Consider the following 23,488-nt stretch of genomic DNA (forward strand, 5'->3'; position numbering starts at 1 on the left):
AAAATACAAGTAGGTTCAACCCTCAACTGACACCACTAATCACAACTAATGCCAAGTTTAATCAGAACAAATACCACTGCAAACAACCCACATACCAAATACTTCACATGGGGACAGTTAGCATCACAGTTCCTGCAGTACTAAGAATGTGCCTCACCTGGCGGGGAGTCTGGCTGGGGCGGTGATATCTCGTCCCGCTCCCGCCGCTCTGGGGTGAAGAAGGACATATTCCACATGGAGTCGCGGTACTCGGCGTTGTGATCGCTGATGCCATCACTGTATTGCAACAGTGGCTGGGACAGGGTGGGCACGCCAGGGGAGCCTTCCCTGTCCACTCTGTCACTGTCACTGTCATCGTTACCGCGGCTAACGCTGCCTTTCCCCATGGTGCTGTCACTGTTGTTTCTGCTGGCAGTATTACTGTTGTTCCTGCTGGTACTATCTCTGTTGCTCCTGTTATCACCATCCTTATCTTTCCTGCTGTCACTGTTTCTGTTGTTCTTGTTGCCACTTTCTCTATTCTTATGCCTGATGCTGTCTTTTTCCTTCCTGCTGCCACTCCTACCTCCTCTTTCTTGGCTTCTGTTTGTATCATCATCATCAACAATAGCATCATCATCACTGGACCTCTCTGACTGGCCTCCCTTCCTGGCAGTACTTGCAGCTGCACCTCTTTTCTCAGTTCTCCTGTTGTCATCAGTAGTGTGTCTTGTATCACCATCACTGCTGCTCCTCTCACTCTCCTGGCCCTCAGCAGGTGGAGTGGGACTTGTACCAACAGAATTCCCATCAACGTTTGCACTCTCATTGCCACTCTCCTCCGAGTCTGACTGAGTCACCCGACGGCTCTTCTCAGACCTGCAGGCTCCACGACCAGCTGTCTTGTGGCTACGAGGCGTGTCTGAAGAGGCCTTGCTGGTGGGAGAGGAGGCTGTCTTTTCTGCTGATGGAACAGAAGACTGAGAATTGGTGGGGTCTTGGGTAGAGGATGAAGAAGGGAGATCGTCTTGAGCGCTGTTCTGGTTGTCTCTTTGGTTGTCTGAGGGTTGACTTTGGCTATCAGTGGAGTGTCTTTGGTTACTTGAGGACTGTCTTTGGTTGTCAAGTTGTCTCTGGCTATCTGGGGTAAGTCTTTGGCCATTTGATTGTCTTTGGTTGTCTGGTTGCTTCTGAGTTTCTGGTTGATTTGGGCTGGCTGATGTCTGCTTCTGGCTGTCTGGGGATTGTTTCTGAGAGTCCTGTGTCTGCCTTTGGTTAGCTTGGATCTCTTTCTGGCCATCTGCAATCTGCTTCTGTTTGTCTGGAGTCTGTTTCTTCTTGTTTGGAGTTTGTTTTTTGCTATCTGGTGTTTGCCTCTGTTTCCGCTTGGAGGGGCTCTGAGTTTTCTTAGGTGGGGTCTGCTTTTTGCTTTCCAAGTTTTGCTTTTGTTTCTTTGCAGTCTGTGTCTGTGTTTTGGGGCTCTGTTTTTGTGGCAGTTTCTTCCCCTTAGACTTGCCAGGGCTCTCTTGTGTCACTTTGCTAGCTGACCCACTATTTGTTGATGTTAAATTTTCTGTGCCTCTCTCTGTGTCTGGAGGGCTGGTGGTGGTGGTGGTGGTGGTGGTGGTGGTGGTGTTGGTGGTGGTGGTGGTAGTATTGCTCTGGCTGTCTGTATTTGGTGTTTCCATGGTTGAGTTTTTTGTAGCAGCAGAAGGCTTGGCTGGGCTGGGATCTTGCCTGAAGATTCTGGTGGATATATTTTCTGTGGAGTCTCCTGAGTCTGAATCAGGTGGAGGTGAGGGTCCAAGAGAGTCTGTGGGGTTGGTGAGGGAGATGGGCACAGGTGGGGTTGGGTTACGTGGCCGAGGAGTGCTGGGGGAGAAGCCATCCATCCTCTTGAGTGTCTCCTCTATGTCATCTGTTGCCTCCAGCGATGAGTTAGGGGACAACTGGACGTCCTTAATGCGGTTGTTGTTTTCCTCCCTGTCTGTCCGCTGGGATGTGGTTATTCCCTCCAGCCTCACTCCTCCATTCTTGCCAACCTCTTGCTCAACCATCACTGCCTCTTGGGTCATTGGTAACTGCTTGCAGATGGTGATTCCTGTCGATGTTGCTTTTACTTTTATCTTTAGGGTGGTGTTCTTCCTCAAGGCATCTGTGGTTTTGTCACTATTTGCTTTGGACTTTTCAGCTGTGGTCTTCTTATATCCTGTGGTGGTGGTGGGGGAGGAAGGGACAGAGGCACCGCCATCCTCAGACTCACTGGAGACCACCCGGCGCACCTTCTGACAGACCTTCCTTCGTGCTGCTCCTTTCTTGACAAAGTCTGAGTTGCTGGGATCCTCATCCTCCTCCTCTTCTGTGGTGCCTCTCAGCCATTGCCTCCCTTTCCGCTTCATGTGGATAATGGGGGTGATGGTGGTGGTGGATGAGGTGACACACTCCACCTGTGAGTCCTCTACACTGGCCAAGGAGGCAATCTTTCTCAGGGCAGCTGCACTCTTCCCTCCCATGAAATGGCGGCGAGGGAAGGTCATGCAAAGTTTCCCAGTGGCCTTCTTACCACTGCCACTTTCTGTCTCAGCTCTGGAGGAGGGAGAGGGACTCCCTTCTGAGGCACTTCCCCCAGAACTCTTCTCAGTGGTGACTGCAACTGGCTGTTTACATGTCTGTTTTTTCTGTGATTTGTCAGTCAAGTCCTTTGATGCTTGTGGACCTTGTGTGTCTTTTCTGACGGTCAGGTCACTGTTGCTGCTTGAAGGACTCATGGTGCAATCCTCAGGTCCTGTCTCGTCCTCACTCACTTGTCCTTTGCATGGCCTCTTAGTGTGCTGTGTGTCTTTGGGGCTGGACAAAGGTCTTTTCCTGACAGCCCGCAGAGAAGAGTCTCCGGGGAACTGCTGCCTGCCCTCATTCGTGTCAGAGGCAGAGGTTGGTGTGGTGGGCTGTCTCCTTGGGGAAGCTTCCTGGGACAGAGCTGTGAGTGAGTCCACTGTGTCTTGTGTGAGCTTCTCCACCATAACCCTGGGTGGAGTCTTGAGCTTGGCATCTCCTGTCTGACTGACGGCACCCCTGCCTGCCTCTCCAGGGGATGAGGACTGGCGGGACTGCTGGTCTGGAGGTGTGGAGCTCTGGATGTCATGTCTGGCACCAGGGGCAGGACTGACAGCACTGCTGCCACCCCGCTCCCCCATCAAGAGTGCTGCCAGGTCACTGTCCTCCAGCCCCCTTGCCTCGGGAGCCTCCACCCTCTCAGACCCCTTTGTTGGGGATCCCAGGATGGCCGCCAACTCCTGCTCCACAGAGTCCATGCCAGTGCCACGGGGTGTACTGGGGGGGCGGGGTGAGGGCGCTGGTTGGGGGGTGGAAGATGTGGAGGTGGTGGACTTTGATGTGGAGACTGATTTGGGTGGTGATGTTTTGGTTGTGAGGGCCCTCTTAGATGGTGAGGGTGTGATGATGCATGGAGTGGAGGGTGGTGGAGTGGGACGAGGAGGGCTGGAGAGCGGGGGTGTGGCTTCTGTAGGGGTCTTTGATGAGGAGGAAGGTGTCTGGACAAGCTGGGGGGTGGAGCTAGGCACAGACTGTGAGGAGGAAGTAGGAGCTTGGACAGGCTGTGAGGAGGGGGAGGAGGAGGCAGGTGGTGGGTTGGAGGTGGTGGGAAGTTGCTGGGGTGTGGGGGGTGAGGCCTGACTAGGAGCTGAAGAGTCAGGTTCCAGCTGGCTTGGCTCCTGGGATGGGTTCATGATCTTAATTTTCAGTGGAGTTTGTATCTTGGCAACCAGTCGCTCAGATGCAGGATTGCCGTCTTCAGTAGCAGCAGTAGTGGTGGTGGTGGTAGTAGTGGTGGTAGCAGAAGTAGTAGCAACGGTGGTAGTAGTTGCAGTAGTTGTGGTTGTGATGGTACAAGAAGTGGTGGCAGCAGCAGCAGTAGTGGTGGTGGTGGTAGTGTTTTTACTGCTGCTGGAGCTCAGACTAGGGTTAGTGGGTTCCTGCTGCCACTGGAGATTGGAACGTTTAAACCTCAGAGTAATGTGGGCTGGGGCTGGGGCTGGGGTTGGGGATGGGGATGGGGATGGGGATGGGGCTGGGGCTGGGACTGGTGCTGGGGTTGGGGATGGGGCTGGGGTTGAGGTTGGCACTGGGGTTGGGGTTGGGACTGGGGTTGAAACTGGTAAAGAGGATGTGGCCAAGACAGGGGCTGGGATTGAAGATGAAGTTGTGACTAATGCTGGGGCTGAGGCTGTGACAGGGGCTGAGGATGAAACTGAAGATGGGGCAGAAGAGGCTGGGGCAGGAGAATGGGTGTTGGGTCGGTTACAGGAAGCAGTGTGGGAGGCAGTATGGGCAAGGGAAGGAGCAGATACAGGAGCTAGGGGGATTAGGAAGCCATCCTCAGTGTGTCTTGCTCGTGGCCGATCGCCAGATTCTAGTGAGGCGGAAAACCCACAGAGTTTGGACTTCTTGATGATGAGTGTAGGGATGGCTGGCATATTCCTCTCAGACTGAATGCTGGTACTGATCTGATGAACCTCTTTGGACTTGGAAGAAGTGCTGTTGTCTTGAGTCTTGTCCACAATATTAACCTCCTCAGCTGGTACCTGTGATGGCACAGCAGAAGGTGCCACACTTGTTTCTGTTGCCCGTGTCTCTGGCTGGTGGGTTTGCACTGGCTGTGCTTGAGACAGGTCTGTTTCAGGCTGCTGTGTCTCACTGTGCTCTCTTGATGCTTGATGTGATTCTGTTGCCACCACTGAGTCCTGAGTTTTCTTTATCTTGACTATAAGGTTGTGGTGGTCTGATGGCTTCTTCCTCAGCCGAATTTTGAAGTCACCCTGTGAAACATGGCTGGGGGTGGAGCCAGGTCCTGTGTAGTGGATGCGGTGGACTGGTGTATACATGGTGGCATAGCTGGGAGTGGACTGGCCAGGGGTTCTTAGATACCTGAAGTTAGGGTCCCTGACAGGTGTCTTGATGGCATTCCGCACAATTTGTCGAGCACGCTTAAAAGTGTGGGAGCTGCCATCACGGAAACGTTTGTTCTGGCGCTTGAGGGGCAGCTCATCCTCACTGAACTCTTCCTCAAACTCATAAACATTGTTCTTCAGCCTTGAGCCTCGTGCACGCAGTGCCTCCTCCTCTTCCTCTTCCAGGTCAATACCCAAGGGATCACGTGGATCACAATGCAGTGGCAGTGAGTCAGGGGAGCCCTGGGAGGCAGGGGACTGGCCACCACACTGCTCTGGCCAAGCCTGGCCTGAAGCACTAGTACTACTGATGGAATCTCCCTTCTGGGGTAGTACCAGATGAGGTGTGGTGGGCTCTGGTGACTTCTTTCTCTTCTTATGAGGTGTTTGGGGGGTGTTGTTGGCCATCCTTTTACCTACTGACATTCTCCTAATGGTGAGTTTCAGCTTAGAGTCATTGTTCATCTTGACAGTGAGCTGTGATGACGTCACCACTGGCGGTGGCTCCAGGGTGCCTTGCAGGGCCTTCTTGGACGGCCGACCTCTAGGACGCTTTGGGAGTTGTGGAGAGACAGGTGTGGCAGTGTTAACCAGAGCATTTTGGGAGACATCTCTTCCAGGCAGAGCTTCTGTAATCTTCCTGGGGCGGCCCCTTGGTCTTTTGGGTGGGGTCAGAGGTGCAGCGGTGGTCAAGGGCATGGGCCCCAAGGGCTGTGGCATCATGGTCTGCTGAGCTTCCATAGGAGGTAGGAGGGATGGGGGAGGCATGATCTTAGGGGGAAGAGCAGATGATTCAGAGTCAAAATACTTGGCATATGAGACATTTGTGCCAGGGCGACGGGTCCTGCGGGAGGGCAGGGATTCAGGGGGCGGGAGGAAAGGGGAAGCAGGATCCACACCTGTAGTGTTGTTTGTGTACACAGGTGGATCTTCATTGCACCACAGATCATCTCTGGCTATCTGGTTCTTCCTGCCTCGGCCACGGCCACGGCCAGGCCTCCTCCCTGGTGTTGTTATCTTCGCCCTCCCTGATGGTCGGCCTCGACCCACCCTCCCACCCCTTCCTCGATAAGAGGAGAGGGTCACATCCGGAGTGGTGGATGTCACCTCAGAGCTGCTGTCAGGTGTGGAAGAGGGTGGGGGCAGCAGGTCCTCAGTAAAGGCCTTGAGGGCAGCTTTGGTAGGCAGCTTAGGACGACACTGCTGCCTCTCCTTGTCCACCTGACCGTCCTGCCCTGTGCCCTGCCACTCTAGCACCTTAGGGCCAGCCGAAGGTGACAAAGGACAGGACTCTGGCCTCCTAAGGTTCTCCTGCTGAACGATCACTGTAGAGTCTTGCCTTGGTGAGGAAGGGTTGGATAGACTTGCTGCCACTTCTGAAGGACTGCTGCCTCTAGGAGTGGCAGCAGACTGGCAAGAAAGAGTGGCTGTCCTGGACGTATTCGTTGCAAGATTGAATGGGGCATCTCTGACTGTCTTACTGGCGCCGTCTGGCAGACATGCTGAGGTATCATCAGCATCCGAGGAGTCAAGACCAGGGGAAGGAGTGGGGTTGAAAGGTGGGGGGGAGTAATGGGACGTGTCACTAGCCTGGCTGGAGGAGCTGCTCCGCCGCACAATGATCTGAGATGCACGTGTGCTGGGGACAATGGACTCCACATCACTGTCTTCCTGTGTGAGGGGCCCATGGAAGGCTAGAAGATCAAGGGCAGGGCTTGATACCTGACTTGAACCCAAGCTCAACAGCTGCCTCTCCAGTCCTTTCCTGTCCCGTGCTCCTTCCTCTCCTTCTTCAAATACTCCCAGCAAACCCTGGGGACTATCATCCATGCCCTTCAGAATGGAAAGGGTCTCTCCAAGATGGTCTGATGGGCCACCCTTCTCCATGAGAGCTTCCTTGGCTTCCTCAGCTTCAGGATCCTGGCTACCAGCTTCATTCCATGAAGCATCCTCCCTACTACTATCAGTGCTTACTCCAGCCATTAGGGATGCCACTCTTTCTATTTGTGAAGCCACTTCACTTCCTATCTGTGAAGCTACTTCAGTCTCTATTTGTGAGGCTACTTCAGCCCCTATCTGTGAAGCCACATTAGCTTCTATATGTGAAGTCTGTGTAGGTAAGGTCACTTCAGTCTGTGTTGATAAGGCTACTTCAGTCTGTGCACATAAGGCCACTTCTGTCTGTGAGAGTGAAGACTCTCCAGTCTCCCCGCACAGTGGAGCTTTGGCACCACTACTCAAAGCCACATCAGGTGCATTACGCAAGGCCACTTCAGATTCTCTACAGGAAGTCATGTCACTATTCCTAAATGAGGCTGCTTGAGTTTTCATACATGACATCACTTCATTCTGTGTAGAAATGGCTGCCTCTCCCTCCCGATTTGGTGTCCTGACAGGCTGTGTGCACAAGGGTACACTGTTCCCTTCTAGCTCCTGGCAAGGAAGTACATCTGCTTCCATGTCACTAGCTGGAGCTGTGTCTGCTGAACCAAATGGGATTTGCACTTCTCTGAAGGGGAGGTCCTCAGCTCCTTGGCATGATGGTACCTCAGCCTCCCTGAAAGCACCCTGCTCTCCCTCACTGCCATCCTTGTCTCCAAACTTGGTGCTGAAAGTTTTTTTGAAGCCTCGGCTAAACTGGCTCCCCACCTCTTGGTTCATCTTGTGCAGAACAGATATCTGACTGTCTGAGAGGCCCTCCTCCAGGCAACTATCCCGAAGCCTGGCAATCCCATCTGGCTCCTCTCGGGGGAAGGGAGTCTGGGACTCCTCCCCTCCCATCAAGTCAGCACGGGAATGATCTACTGACTCTCTGTTGTACCTTTTCAGGAACTTGCCCAGCTTGCCTGCCTGCTCGGGTCGTGCACCATCACCACCCGGCAGTGGGCCAGTGTTGTCTGCTGTCTGGAAGTCCATCTCTTCCTCTTGGGGTGCACTCTGTCCAGCAGCAAAGGAGGAAGTGGTGCTTGGCAGATGTGAAACAGCAGCTGAAGATATTGAAAGTCCTGAAGGATGATGGGGTGAGCCACCACACAGAGGTCCAGGAGGCACTAAAGTAGTCTTGAGGGGTCCCAAAACCCTGGCTTGGGAGGACACATGGTGCTGCAGAGACTTGCCCAGACCTTCCAGGTTAGAGCCATCCCCAGGCCCAGATCCCATTCTGGACCCTGGATTGCTGGACATGTTTTCTGTCAGTGGCGGAATGTTAATCTCCTGCTGGGGAAAGACTGGGTCTGGCGTTTCATCTACCACATTAATAGGGCTGTCATCAGGAGATAACTGGCTTGTCTGTTGTTCTTGCTCCAGCTCCTTGCCAGACCCACCCTCACCCCTGAGTGGCCCAGAAGGTGGGTGGGGCCTTGGGAAGAAGTGAGGTTGGTTGTGGTAAGTTAACAGGGATGAGTAAGGCAACCTCTCCCGCACCAGCTGAGGCCATAAGTGTGGTCTCATGTGGCCCAGCAACTGGTCAGACATGCCAGGCCACTGCCTCACCTCAGACTGACTGAGGCGTGGCAACAGATTCATCTTCTGGGGTAGTCTTCTCAGATTAGGCCCAGAATACCTCAAGTATTGACTGGCAGCCTCCTCCTTGTTTCCAGGGAGATGGGCAACATTCTCTTTTGGGGTCTGGGCAGGAGCTTGTGAGCTGTAGGTTCTAGGAGTGTGTGCTACATCAGAAGGAGGAAGAAGTGGAGGAGGCCCAGACTTGGCCAGGGGATGGAATGACTCCCTTATGAAAGGTCGTTCCTTGTACAGCTGTTCCCCTGGCCGGGCAGCAACTTCCTGCTGGTGGTTAAGGCCAGGATAGAGAGGCAGGTGCATCATGTGTATGGAAGGAGCTGGACCAGGTAGATTAGGTGGAGCAGTACTCTGTATCTCTCTCTCTGATGGAGAGGGACTTGGCGAGGGCTGTTTGGCAACAGGACTGGAGGCTGCTCGCAGACAGGGGGCGGGGGTGGAAGATCCTGCATGCGGTGCCTCTGTCTCCTGAGGTTCATCAGCAGTGATGTTGAAGGAGCGTTTCCTTAGAGGCCGCACTCGTTCATCCCAGGACGAGACTTCCTGGGACTGGGCAGAATGAGGGAATAGCTGTTGTCTAGCGGGTGCCAAGAGAGACGGGTCTGGACCCTGCGGGGCATCACAAGACAGGCCCGGGGTACTTGTCTTCTGGATCACCAGTGAAAGTGGGGAAGTCTGTTGTGTCTGGACATCCAGATAAGGTGAAGATGTGGGTACCTTTGCAGAAGGAACAGGTGTGCTCTCTGCAGACCAGCTGGCATGGCTCCTGGAGCTAGCAGGGGACTCCCTGATTCTCCTGAAGTAGCCCTGAGGTGTGGCCAACGGCCGCAACTCTGAATCACCGTCGGAGGAAGGTCGGCTGGAAAATGGCTGCTGAAGCTCCACACCGATGGAGCCTAAAGAGTCCACAGAGCGAGCGTCATAGTCCAAAACAGGGCTGGGTCCAGGGCCGGGCGTGACCTGCCGCTGCTGCCGCACCACCACAGTCTGGGCGGGTCCCTCCCTGGCCTGGAGAGGGACAACGTGCTCCAGAGCTCCCAGCCGTGGGCTCAGCTTCCCAGTGCTGCTGGTGGAGCCATAAGCTTCAAACCTGTTGGGCTGGTGCTTGAGACTGGCAACCTCAGTCTGGCCTTCAGGGTCATCATTAGCAGCGATGGGCTGGCTGATGGGAGGAGGCATGTGCTTCTTGAGCTTGAACATTTTATGGGGATGATGGGATGCCTTGTCTGGTTCCTGCGGCTTGAATGAACTTGCAATACTACCACCAACATTAGAGGGAGCCACAACCTGCTGGATACTGCTACTATTAGGAGGCACAACATTAGAAAGTGTTGAAGTGGCAGGTATTGTGGTGGTGGTGGTAGTGGTGGTAGTCATGGCAGTGGAGGTGATGGTCGTGGTAGTGGCTGTTACGGTGGTGGTGGAAGATGGAGAAGCAGAAGCATCAGTGGAAAAGTCTTCACCTAACTTATCATCTGAGGGCTGGTTTGGGGAAGCAGCAGGAAACCTTGCTGACAGCTGCTGCTGGAAGCCTCCTGGGATGGAAAAGCCCATCATTCTGGGAGCTGATGCTCCTGCCTTCCCAGGCATTCTTGGGGTGATGTGTGTGAAGCTGAGAGGTGGGGACAGCTCTACACATCCACCAGCTGACACCACAAGACCCCCAGGCCTGCCCATGGAGCTGCCCGTCCCAAGCTGGGGCCGCCTGTACATCACCATTCCAGGAAGCATGCCCCTGGGAAGGGTGGCACGAGGCTGGGCGGAGACAACAGCTAGAGGGGAGACTTGCGGAAGTGTTGCTGTGGTTGATGAGACGGATGTGGTCTGTGTTGGGGACACAGTGGTGCTGAGGGGAGTTCCAATCACACATTCAGAGACTGAGAGAGGCAGCCTTGTGATGCTTCCCCCCCCAAACCTCATGTCCCTCGACCATCCCACAGAGACAGAGTGAGGAACTGATACTGAAGTAGGGGGAGGGCAGGTCTGGGACAGGTGTGACGTGACTGCTGGGGCAGTGGTCATGTGAGGGGTGTATGTGGTGATGGTTGTGCTGGAAGGGGTGACAATGGAGGCAGTGTGTGGTGTGTCTGAAACTTTTGGTGTGAGGGTGGGCACTTGAGGCACACTGCCAAGACTCACTGATGGGGAGGAGTACGGCATGTGCATGGTGATGGGGGTAACAGTAGAGGTAATATGAGGCATGTAGGATGGCACAGTGGTCACACAAGTGATACTGGAGGACTGAGACATATATGGCAAGGAGTTGGAAGAGCCAGTGGTGACAAAGGTTGTAATCTTAGCCACACTAGAGTCATGCATTGCTGGGGATCCTGTTGTGGCTCCTTGGGAAACAAAAGAAGGGGCATGGGTGGCAGAAGTAGTTGTAGTGGCAAGGGTGGAAGCTTGAGACATGAGAAGAGCAGCAGCCGTAATAGTAGTGACACCTTGGGATACATAAGGCACGGTTGCAGAGGTGATGGTGTCAGTACTGCTGGGATTATAAAAAGAGACAGGGGTGGACAAAGTTGTTGCAAGGGAGGAATGAGGTATGTGTGTTGAGGCAGGGGTACCAGGGGTGATGGAGGAAGAGGATGGAGGTATGTAGGTTGTTGTGGGGGTGGCATGACTGACAGAAGGGGATGTGTGAGGAACAAATGCTGAGGAAGTGATAGTAGTAGCGATGGAAGGAGGGGGGTGAGGCATGTATGGTGAGGCAGAAGTGACAGGGGTGATGGAAGGTGGGGGGTGAGGCATGTATGGTGAGGCTGAGGTGACAGGGGTGATGGAAGGGGAGGGGTGAGGCATGTATAGTGAGGCTGAGGTGACAGGGGTAATGGAAGGGGAGGGGTGAGGCATGTATGGTGAGGCTGAGGTGACAGGGGTGATGGAAGGGGAGGAATGACGTAGGAAAGTTGAGGTAGAAGTGACAGGGGTGATGGAAGGAGAGGGGTGAGGCATATATGTTGAGGCAGAGGTGACAGGAGTGATGGAAGGAGGGGGGTGAGGCATATAAGTTGAGGCAGAGGTGACAGGGGTGATGGAAGGAGGGGGATGATGCATATAAGTTGAGGCAGAGGTGACAGGGGTGATGGAAGGAGGAGGGTGAGGCATATATGTTGAGGCAGAGGTGACAGGGGTGATGGAAGGAGGGGGGTGAGGCATATAAGTTGAGGCAGAGGTGACAGGGGTGATGGAAGGAGGGGGGTGAGGCATATATGTTGAGGCAGAGGTGACAGGGGTGATGGAAGGAGGGGGGTGAGGCATATAAGTTGAGGCAGAGGTGACAGGGGTGATGGAAGGAGGGGGGTGAGGCATGTATGGTGAGGCAGAAGTGACAGGGGTGATGGAAGGAGGGGGGTGAGGCATATATGGTGAGGCAGAAGTGACAGGAGTGATGGAAGGGGAGGAGTGATGCAGGAAAGTTGAGGCAGAGGCAGCAGGTGTAACAGAAGAAGAGGGGTGAGGCAGGAATGAGGTAACAGTCGTGGCAGGGGAGGAGGAGAGGCAGCTGAAGGTGGTGGTGGAAGTGAGGGCAGGAGACACCTGAGTCATGAATGAGGTGGTCTGTGACATGTAGGGTGGGGTGGTGGTAGTGGTGGTAAGTGATAGGTGGGAGATGGCAGAGGCAGAAGGGGATATGACAGGGGAAGGCTGTGTGAAGAAAGAGGTGGAGATGGGTAAGGTAGTGCTCACACTGGAAGGGGACCTTAGGAGACTGGGCCTCACACCCCTCTGTGGGCTAATTAAGGGTGGCTGTATGCCTCCCAGAGAGACAGAAGTGACCATAATATCCCCTGCCATATTTGCAGTCTGACCCCAGGGTCTGGCAGCCACACCTGCACCAGGGAGTGATGCACCTTGTGGAGTAGAGTCTCTCACAGACATGGGGGAGGGAAATCTTGCTGTGGGTGTAGGCACAGTGTTGTTGGTAAGTGAGGTGGTTGGAGGGGCACTGCAGCTGCCAGTACTTTCTGGTGTAGAAGATAACGGTGTTTGCATTCTCGTGAACAGTTCTTTATTCAGAGTGTGTGGCTGGCTAGCACCTGCTGGGCTGAGCATAGGCTGCCTAGAACTGGGTCTTGGACTCACACCATCTGTAAGCAGACTCTGCAAGGCTGGCATTGTGCATACAGTGGTAGATGGGATGCTTCCTGCATCATGAGGACTTTCAGGGGCCTTTGAAGAACGTTCTGCATTAGTATCTTCACTCTGGTGTTCACTCTGGTCATTCTCTTGCATTTCCTTTTCAAATATGGCCTGAAGAGCCATCAGCACTGGTGGCAGCTGTGAGGCTTGACTGCTGCTGTTTGATGAGCTCTTCTCTAGACCAGACTGCTGCAGAATGTCCTGAGGAGCATTGCTGCCTCCAGACTGCTCTGCTTCCTTCATTTCCTTGTCTCCCTGCTGCTCCAGTGGTGTACAAAAATCTGGATTGCTCAGCTCCATAATATCAGCTAATATCTTGGTGGGTTTGTCCACCTTGGTTGTGCCTTCACTTGAACCCAGCACAGGAGATGGAAAGGCTGGACTCACCATCCTTACTACTCCTGTGCTGGTGGTTGGGACTGTGCTTGGAGCAGAACAGATGGGGATGACAAACTGGGCATTTTGGCTGCCCAAACTAATGCCAGCCTGGGTGGGTGGTGCTGTAGAACTGGCTGTCAAGGTGGAGGGAGAAGGTGCAGGGACAGGGGTTCTCAGGATTGGTGCTGGCATCCTCACAGCAGCAGTAGGAATCCCTTGAGGAAGGCTGATCCGGATAGGACCCTGAATCTGGGGCATCAAGATGACCTGGGAAAGAGTCATGGGCTGCTGGCCTGTAGCTGATGGGAAGGGAGCAGGCCCAGGCGGGGCAATAAAAAGGGGTGTAGCAGCTTGGGGCTGTGTAGACGGTCCAGTGACCTGGGTCTGAGATGGTCCTGTTTGGGGTCCAGATAGTAGGGTGGTCTTCAAAATACTGGCAGCCTGGGAAGCACCTGCACCTGGGGCACTAGTCACAGAACAACCACTATTTGATGGGACAAAATTTGTACTGGCAAGTGGACGCAGGCTTGAAGCAAGTGTGACAGGACTGGTCTGGGGCCAAGCCACTTGGGATGATGCCCCAGGCAAAAGACCAATGGTGGTTAGCCTTGGTGCTGGAACACTTGTGGTCACATTTACTCCAAGGGTGGTGGAAGGAGTCTCTAGGGTGGCAAGGGGGGTAGTGGTAGTTCCCAGGCCAGTAAAGGAGGCGACCATGGCTGCCTGGGTGGTCAGAGTGCTTGTTGGGACAGTCAAAGTGATGAGAGTGGTTGGCTGGGTGGTGAAGGAGGCTGCAAGGGTGGTGAAGATGGGTGCTGAAGTGGTGATGGTGGCTGCATGGGTGAAGATAGGTGATGAAGTGGTGATGGTTGCAAGAGTGGTGAACACAGGTGCAGAAGTGGTGAGGGTGGTGAAGACAGAAGCTGAAGTGGTGAGGGTGCTTGCAAGGGTGCTGAAGACAGGTGATGAAGTGGGGAGGGTGAAGATTGGTGTTGGAGTGGTGAGGGTGGCTGTGAGGGTGGTGGAGATGGGTGCAGAAGTGGTAAGGGTTGTAAGGGTAGCCAGGGACACAGTATGAGTACTTAGGGGAGTGGAAGAGTCTGTGGTTTGGGCAGGAGCACAAGAGGACACTGGCTGTAAAAGGTAAGGTTCCCCTACAGTGTTCTCACTTGAGTATGGCATGATGGGGCTGGTGAGAGTGACAGCAGTCCCCTGAGACACCACAGGGCTGAGGTGAGAGGCATCAGCAGATATCAAGGCTTGTGACAGGGGGCTGGGCTGGGGTGTGCTAGATACAGTGGACAACAGGGCTTGTGACAGAGGGCTGTGAGAAGGCTCTATTGATGCTAGAGCTTGTGACATGGGGCTGTCCTGAGGCGCAGTGTCAGCTGTTGATACAAGTGCTTGCGACATGGGGCTGGGCTGGGGAGGAGTGGCAGCAGCTGACATCAGTGCTTGTGACAGGGGACTGGGCTGAGGTGGAGTGGCTGCAACCGACAGTACAGCTTGTGACAAAGGACTGGGCTGGGATGGTGTGGTAGCAGAGGGCATGACAGACTGTGGCAGGGAGCTAGGGTGTGGTGGAGTGGAAGAAGGTGCAACTGATGTTTGTGGCAGGGGACTGGGCTGAGGTGGGGTGGCAGCAGGAGGCAATAAGGTTTGTGACAGAGGACTGGGCTGTGGTGGAGTGGCAGAGGCAGACATCAGGGCTTGAGAAAGAGGACTGGGTTGAGATGAAATAGCAGAGATGGATATCAGGGACTGAGGTAGGGGGCTGGGCTGGGGTGGTGTGGCAGCAGCTGGCAGTAAGGGTTGTGACCTGGGACTGGGGTGTGGCGGCGTGACAGCTGCCGACATCTGTGTTTGTGACATTGGGCTGGCATGTGATGGGGTGCTAGAAGCTGACATGAGGGCTTGAGAGAGGGGGCTGGGATGAGGTGGAGTTGCAGACACAGCCATTTGGGGTTGTGCAATGGGACTAGGGTGGTTTGGGGTGACAGCTGCAGACATGAGGGCCTGAGACAGAGGGCTTGGCTGGGGTGGAGTAGCAGAGGGCATCATCCTTGGACTTGCCTGTGGCCCTGAGGAGGCACCACCTACAGACTGTGGACTTTGGTGTGACTTTAGGTCTTTTTCATTCAGTGGGGAAGGAGATGCAATGCTGAAGAGAGAGGAGGGACCTTGAGTGGTGCCTGCGAGTGGGGGAGTGGGAAGACCCCTTTCAGGTGCATGAACAGGGGTCTGGGGCATTGGACTCATGGCAGGGCTTGGGGCAGAGGGTAAGACAGGCATGGGACTGTACTGTATGCCTCCACACCCACTCTCCTCCGACACCTGGCACCCTAAAGGTGTGGGAGCCTCAGGTCTAGGGGTGGTGGAGGGCTGCAATGGGGTGAGGGGAGGTGGTAGTGGGGTGAATGATGGTTGCAGTGGGGTGAGAGGGGGCTGGATAGGGGTGAGAGGGGTCTGCAGAGGTGTTAGAGGTTGTTGTAGAGGGGTGAGGGGTGGCTGTAGTGGAGTGAAGGGATTCTGTAAAGGTGTCTGAATGGGGGTGAGAGGGGTGGGTACAGGTGTGAAGGATGCAGTGGTCTGTGAAGGGAAGGAGGCAGAGCAAGAGGCTGAGGTGCTGGGGGGTGAAGCTGGGGCTTGGGATGGGGGCTGGGTCTCAGGGGTGTGGGTTGGGGTCTGAGGAGTATGCAGGTTGGGGGTGAAGGGCATGTACAGAGGCGACTGGTGGTCTGGGGCACTGGAGAGGTAGGAGGGGGTCTGGGGCAGGGGGCTGATGAGGGGCCCAGGACCAGAGGGCAGTGATGGGAAGGGGCTGCTGCCAGGGTACCTGGGGGTATTGGGAAGAGGGCTCACCATGGGGCCCACTGAAGGGTGCACTGGCATGGGGCTCATCATGGGGTGGTGGGGAAAATCTGAGGATTCTGCCATGGGAGGAACAGGACTCTTGGCCATGTCTCTAGCTGCTGACTGTGAGCTTTCCTTCACGCTAGAAGACTGTGTGTGTGGCAGGGCCTGGGAGGGGTGGGCCGGGGTCTGGGGCATGGGGCTCATGATGGGGCGTACCAGGAACTCCTCTGCCTCGTGCAGGTTGCCAAGGGGATGGTGGTGGTGGTCGTCAGCCTGGGGTGTTGCGGGCATGGGACTGAGCAGGCTGAAGGTCTCCGTCATTGAGGGTCTTGGGGTGTGGGGCAGCGGGCTGATGGCCGGCCCCATGCTGGACGGCAACACTGGCATGGGGCTGTATGGTGGGGGAGAGGAGGGGCGAGATGGGGTGGGAGGGATGGGGCTCATCACAGGCCTGGGAAGTGCTGGAAGAACAAATGATCCCCCACTGGATGGGGTGGCAACCAAGGGTTCCGGGGGTGTGTGGGGCCGGTGGTGAGGGGTGGGGGCCATGGGGCTCATGGGAGGATGTACTTGATCCATCCTTGGAATAGAGCTGATAAGAGGTTCAGCGGCAGAGGCAGTGTGGTCTTCTCGGTGGGCAGCAGGAGTGCAGGGCATGGGGCTCATAAGGGGCAAGGATCCACCCATGAGGGGCAGGTCAAGGTCATCCTCGTAGCTATGGGATAACTGGCCATCCTTGGTCTTCTGGGCAGGTCCTTGGGCTGCCTCACTCTTGCCCTTGCAAAAGCTGCTGGACAAAGAAGGAATGGACTTGAGGCCTCTGAATTTCTGGCTGGGTGGCTGCGTATTCTGGGACGTGTGCTGCTGTTGCTGCTGCTGTTGCTGCTGATGTTTTTGTTGTTGCAGTTGCTGCTGTTGCTTTAGTTGTTGCATTTGATGCTGCTGCTGCTGCTGCTGTTGCTTTTGTTGTTGTTGCTGCTGATGTTTTTGTTGCTGCTGCTGCTGTCGCTGCTGACTGTGTTGCTGTTGGTGATGAGGTGGAATCTTCCGTTGTTGCTCCTCCAGCTGCCTGTGAAGACTGCCTAGCTGTGGCTGGTCTGGGACAGGTTTCTGCTGGGAAAGATGAGAACTGGGGTTGCTTGAGAAAGGACCTCCAGGCCTTGTGGGTCTGGCCTGTGCCTGGTGTGAGGCATTTCTAGAAGATGCCTTGCATGGCACGGGTGACTGAGTGGGCGGGTGAGGCTGGTTGGGAGGGTGTACAGCTCTGCCCCCTTGTGCTCCATGAGGTGTAGTCCTGTGGTCCTGGCCTGGGTGGGGATGTGAGGCCCGGCTTCCGTGGCTTGGGTGGGGATGGCGTGTTCCTCCCTGGCCACTCTGGTTCTGCTGTGGAGCAGTATTGCTGTGTGATACCACAGACCAGTTACTCTGTGTGAAGCCAGGTTGTTGTGGGTGGGATGGGTGGGTGGATGGAGGCTGGGATTGTGATGCAATGCCACCGTGCTTGGGCTGAGTGTGGCCCCGGGGCTGCTGGCGACCAGGTACTTCAGGTGATGCACTGCTGGCTGAGGATGGCTTGGGGGAGGAGGAGGCCTTCCCCCGAGGTGGAGGCTGGAGCTGAAAGTCCGGTGTGGCTTTGGTACCTTGGTGAGGAGCCCTGGCACCTGTGTGGGTTTTTGCAAGAGACTGAGGATGTGCCTCTGGTGGCTTTCCACCTTTGACAAAGGTTTCCATGTGTCCCCTTGACTGGCCGACTGACCGAGCTCCGTCCCCTCGACCCTCCGGCCGTGAGAGTTGTGGGGGTGGCTGGCCTCTGTGTCTCTGTGGACCATCAGGAGGAGCATGTTTGAAAGATGCTGCTGTGGCCCCCTGCTGGGATCTTTTCCCTTGGGGTTCCCTAACAGCAGGGCCCCAAGCCTGATTACCAGCAGGTCCAGGGGTGTGATGAGACTTTGGCCCAGGCACCACACCACCACCAGCTGGATCACTTCTCTCTGGCTCTCTGGATGGCTGGTGCCGCTGGGTCTGAGAATTCTGCTTCTGTGAGGTGGTGGAAGTCTGTGTGGAGGGAAGAAGTCTCTCAGGCTTTCTGCCATCCTGTTTCTTCCTTTCCCCAGTTTTCATCTTCCCTGGAGTTGCCTCCTTTTGTACTGTTTTTCCCTCATGAGGTGCCCCCTGAGCACTGCTCCTGGCCTCCTTCCTTGCCTGAGACTGTCTGGAGTTCACATCAGTAGCACCAACACCTGATACCTGTGTCTGCCTTTGCTTCTCCCCACCTTCACCAGACTTCTTTCTCTTACTACTACTGCTACTTTTGCTGCTACTGCTACTGCTACTGCTGCTACTGCTACTACTACTGCTGCTACTACTGCTACTGCTGCTACTACTGCTGCTACTGCTACTGCTGCTGCTCCTGCTGCTCCTACTACTACTACTACTACTGCTACTGTTGCCACTGGAGGATTTCCTTCCTTCCCGCTGGTGGGCTGCCACCTTGGCCTCCCGTCCTCGACTATGGGCCTCTGCTGACACCTCAGAGGTCTTTTTGCTGACCTCTTGTGCTGCTGTGGAGGGAGGAACTCTAGAGGCACCCCGTACAGCCTCATTTGGTGGGGGATCTGGATCCTCTCGTGTGTAAGGAGGACGCAGCATCAGCGGGGGTCCAGTGGGGAAATCTGAAAGGGGCAGCCCAGGATGTGGGGATTCCTTTCCAGAAATAAGTGGAGTGGAAAACGTAGAGCCCCCTGGTGTCCTGGGGCGTTCCATGGGAGCAAATGGCTGGAAGTCAGTATCAAATACTGACTCAAATTGGTGGTAAGGTTGTCTTGAAGTATCCCGGCCTGGCTCCCCTCCAAGGATGTCCTGTACCTCCCGTCCACCTCCAGGAGTGACAGGCCTCTCAGGAGGATTATCCAGGTCAAGATAAAAAGTAAAATCATCTTCCAGCTTTCTCTGGCCACCCCGGAACAGGTCCTGGGGAGAGCTGGCAAAGACCTGGTCCCCCACCTCCCGTCCTGGGGTCTGGGGCCGGTCTGGGGTGCCATTCTCACTGTCTGAGTCAAAGTTGGGTTCTGAAGGTTTTATCTGGGGAGGGGGAGAGGGAGGAGAAAAGGATCCAAACAGTCTGGTCATCTTTTTTTTGGACTTCCTTTTAGCTTTGGCATCAAGGGACTTGGGGCTTGCCTCTGGTGGTGGCTGGGGCTTGGCTGTTTCTTGCTCAGTTGGCCTACTTTTGGGCTCTTTTTTCTTGGTGGGAGTTGCAGCTTTCTTGAGGGGACTGCCTGGAGTGGGGGGGCGCTCCATCTCTTCATACCAGCGTGAGGGTGGAGGGCTGGGTGAGGGCTGCGTCATGGGTAAGAAGCTCCCAGGGGTGTGGGGTGCAGCAGTGTAGTCCAGCTCCTCTAGATAGGGGGCATCTGTACCATTGATTGGGGACATCCTGCTAGGTCGGGTGGGTGACCCTGGGGCAGGGGATCCAGGATGGCTGGAAGCACCTGCTGAACTAATGGGTGCAGGGGAGACCTCACGACTAGGCACTGACATTGGCGTTGGCTGTGCAAAATTCGCAGGTGAGGGTGAGGGCTGGCTGGCAGACTCCATCCTGGCAGCAGATGCTTGGCTAGAGTGGCCTTCCCTGCAGCAATACACAGTGAGATGACAGGCATGGCTCACTAGGACACACAACACTCAATATCATGTTTCACACACACACTTGCACACAATTTAATTTGTACAGTGACATGTGGCTATCACTATCATCCTGCCACCATCCTTTTACTGCTCATTATCAAATTACAAACACAGATAAGGAAAGTACACTGTGAACACACATGCATACAGACACATGGGAAAAAAATGCAAATGGGAGCAAAATGGAAAGGAGCTGGGCATGCTGAAAATGGAAAAGGGGAAAAACTTTGGTAAATTTCCTACACTAAAGAAGAGAAGGATGACCCAATTTTCATGGTTCTCTCATCATCAGAAAAGGCAGGTTTTGGTTTTATGTAGGTAAATCTTTGTCAATGACCGTACACAGCCTGCCAAGCTGCATAAGTGTACATACAACTGTCTGTCAAATAATGAAAGAATACTTACCTAAATGACATTAAACAATACAGAGATTCCTAAACAGAAGTACTGAAAATAAAAAAATATTCTTGAACAAGGAAAAGCACAGCAAAAGAAGAAACATGAGTATAAGAGTAAACTGAACAAAAGTACAGAGTCTGGACAACACAAACTTAAGATGAAATCCTGGGAACCCTCTTCCCCCTTCCCTCCCTCACAAACACACACAAAAGAGAAAGGACTCCATAACTTACATTGTGCTGTTCCTCTCCCGAGAAGACTTCTGTTTCTTCTTTTTGGTTTTTAAACTGGAGGGTGGTGGTTCCTTCCGGGGCTGGGATGGGGGCGGTGAGGGGGTAGGTGGGGCGTGAGGAACCTCCAGGTGGCCCCCCTCGCCGCCTGGAGTCTGGACAGTGGTGGTGGTGGTGCTCTCATCCTCCGTCTGGTACAGATAGGAGCCCTGGGCCAGCATGTCCTCGGTGGGTGCTGGACAGTCATCTGCTGGGTACCCTGGAGGTACTAAGGCAAACTCTGGGGTCTCCACATCCATGGGCTTCAGATCAAACAGGGTCATGTCAAAGGCCTGTTTCAGGATGTCTCCATTCTCTGGGGCAGCTGGGGTCTCTGCTGCCCTTCCCTCTGCCGTCCCACGCCCCCGCCTGCCCCTGCCCGATCCCTCCCCATCAGACTCTTCTGAGATGGGCGAATAGGCCGACTGCTCAGAATCCTGCCGCACAAGTGTCCTGAGGGCTGGGCTTCCCCGATGACCCTCTGCTGCAGCAGCCCTGCGGCTCTGTTTGTGTCCCAGACTGCTAGGTTGGGTAGTGTCGGGGCCTGACTCCTGGTCTGGAGTTGCACCGGGCTGCTGCACCACATAGCGCTGGGGCATCAGCATCTGGGGGGAGCTAAAGCTGACCCGGCCCGTGGTGACCAGTGCAGGCACCACCACAGCATCCCCAATGCCTGGCACACGCTGGGACATGCCCATGCCTGACAGTGGGGTGATGTTGAGGTGGGATTGGGGTTGCTGCATGTCCTGGGATGAAAGAAAATCCCGCCTGGAAGACTTGCCCCGAGCCTGGGGTTGGGGCACAATACTGGGGGCCTGCACCTCCCCTGCAGCCATGCGGGAGGAAATGTCCATGAAGTCTGGCAGGTCCAGAGTACCATCTGGGTTGACCAGGGTGGCAGGCTGGCTGGGACCAAAGGGTGAAGGCACTGGCTGGGAGGAAGGCACATTGGGGGGCTGGGGGAGCCTGGGGGGTGGGGCAGAATGGCTTGTCCCGCCCCGACTCCTTTTCAGGGCGTTCTCCCGGACAAGATTACGTGTGGAGGCCGTGACGGGGCGGTTGTGCTGGGAGGCTGAGGTGCTCTGGTGCTGCCTGCGCCCCCGGTGAGACACAAAATCATTGGCACCATCAAACTGGGGGATAACGAATGGTTCCCCTTCACTGTCACTATCACTGGTACCTACAGGGCTCCTAGTGGCAACCCTCCTGTCCGGCCTGGGGTGTTGGCGTTGCAACCCTGAGTGTTGAGCTTGGTTCAGGGGGGGTGGAGGGGTGTGGGCACTGGTGGAAGGCACGAGGTTATCTCTGGGGGAAGGGGATGAAGGAGAAAGGGAGTGTTGGAGTGAGTCAGTTGCCCCGTCCAGCTGTGGGAGTGGGGATGGAGGGGCAGGAGGCAGTAGGGAAGCCTGGCCATCCTCCACCTTTGATCTGCAAAAGAAAAGTCATCACCCTCAGGTTAGCATCCAATGATCATAAATCATATAATTGTGTTCACCAAGCTGACACACAGGATATCAAAGAAGCAATGAAAGAGGTACAACATTTCATCAAGGAGATGTAAGGTCTCAGCATGTTAAGTTGGTTAGATCTTCATTCATTTAGATGAGATTTGAGTATGTTGGGGAAAGGACTGGTAAAATTAAGAAATAAAAATCAGATAAGCAATTCTGCTTCATTAGAGAGCACACACCTTCATAATAAGTGAATTACCATACTTCACAGAAAAATTACTAAAGTAAAGAGGAAAAAGAGGATTTTACAGCTCCAAACAACATACCTGGAGGAACTCCCTTGACCTCTTGCTTCCTCTTCCTCTTGGGGCATCAGAATGGAGTCCCAGATCTGCTGGGTCATGTGGCGAGTTTCTTCTTCCTCTGCCTCCTCTTCCTTTACTTCTCCGAGGCTCTGGTGCTGGCCCTGGCTGGCCCCAGCTGACCCTGGTGTAGCAGGAGCGGCATGTGTCAGGTCTTTGGTAATGCCACAGTATAATGAACACTATCAATAACTAATGCCACAACTACTAATAATGTACAATATATGTAGACAAATACAGGGAAATCTGGATTTTCTAATGAGTTTTATTCCTTAAAAACATTTATAAACTGAAAATTTGGAAATTGGGAACAACTGTCTAACTCTTGAATAAATTCATCAAGATTTACATATAAAAAGTTAATTCTACATTTGTAAGCTGAAACAAAACAATTTCATTGATAAAATATTTGTAAATTAAATGTTTCTAAATCATAATTCAATTTTGACACTCTCTCTCTCTCTCTCTCTTGCACACACCATGGCTAAGTGGTTGAGTGGACAGGATGGCATCATGGTCTTCAGGTGCCACCACCTGTGACCCGTCATCCAGCCCCGCCAAGGCAGTCACCAGGTCCACGTCACTCTCATTCACTGCACAGGGAGGAAAACAGAGGTCACCATCTGTCACCCACACATCCAGGTCCTTCACTCTACTCATTTTCCACAAAACAAACACAAATAAAAGTTATCATCCATTTATCTATTTTTTTTTTTTACTCTACTGTTTTTTGTAGCTTGATAATTTCCTCCAGTTATTATTTATCACTTATTGGAGAGAGGTGGTGACTGAGTGGCCAGTGCATGGAGGGGGTGAGGCAGAAGTGTCCTCAGTCTGAGTCTTACAGAAGGATGGCTACTTTCCTGGAGCTGCCTTATGTAGGTCAGCTAGTCCTTTGCAATCAGCTTATTTTCTTTCAACTTAACTCTTATCACCTGTTATTCTTATATCCATGTCTTCCCTGATTCTAATTCCTCATTATTTCATCAACTTATCTTTAATAATAGTAATAGAAGTAGATTTTTTCATTAATATATCCATCTATTTCTTCCACAATTTTCTTATATTTTATTTATTTTGTGACTTCTACTACTGACCTTTCCAATACTGGTTATTTCATACTGCTCTTTTTGTGTAATTTTACTCATTAATTTCCTTTAGTAAGTACATGTAGTGTGAACAGTAACATGTATATTCAGCATACCCTCCTGTCAAAATGCTATAGTCTACCCTCACACCACCATTTTCTCTCACTCTGCAGGAAATGCTTATCTAAGCCTTTATGGAAAACCCTGTTAATCTTTGTCCCCTTCTTCCTCAATGATGTGGAGAAAAAAAATAAATAAAAAACAAAATAATTTGTTCAGGGAGAAATTAGAACAGAAAATGAGAAGCCAAGATAACCAGTCCCTGGCTGAATTAAATTAAGATAACTGACAGTATGATGAACAGGAAAAGTTACCTAAGTGTAAACA

The 23,488-nt window shown here is 53.7% G+C and overlaps 1 protein-coding gene across 6 annotated transcripts in view; it reads right to left on the reverse strand.

Annotated features, from left to right (window-relative positions):
• The window catches only part of LOC135115731 (uncharacterized), a 62,950-nt gene that overhangs the window by 28,910 nt on the left and 10,552 nt on the right, over positions 1-23,488 (reverse strand). For all 6 annotated transcript variants that reach the window (XR_010276036.1, XM_064032674.1, XM_064032673.1 and 3 more), the window contains exons 10-13: positions 22,493-22,606; positions 21,978-22,137; positions 20,165-21,628; positions 158-19,476 (exon numbers count right to left, since the gene is read on the reverse strand). Coding sequence is in view for 5 of the 6 variants with exons in the window: in XM_064032674.1 (XP_063888744.1) it covers positions 158-19,476; positions 20,165-21,628; positions 21,978-22,137; positions 22,493-22,606 (21,057 nt within the window). In the remaining variant the exon portion in view is untranslated. The remainder of the gene's footprint in view (positions 1-157; positions 19,477-20,164; positions 21,629-21,977; positions 22,138-22,492; positions 22,607-23,488) is intronic.

The sequence above is a fragment of the Scylla paramamosain genome, chromosome 29 (genome assembly GCF_035594125.1).
Source record: "Scylla paramamosain isolate STU-SP2022 chromosome 29, ASM3559412v1, whole genome shotgun sequence".
Taxonomy (NCBI): domain Eukaryota; kingdom Metazoa; phylum Arthropoda; class Malacostraca; order Decapoda; family Portunidae; genus Scylla; species Scylla paramamosain.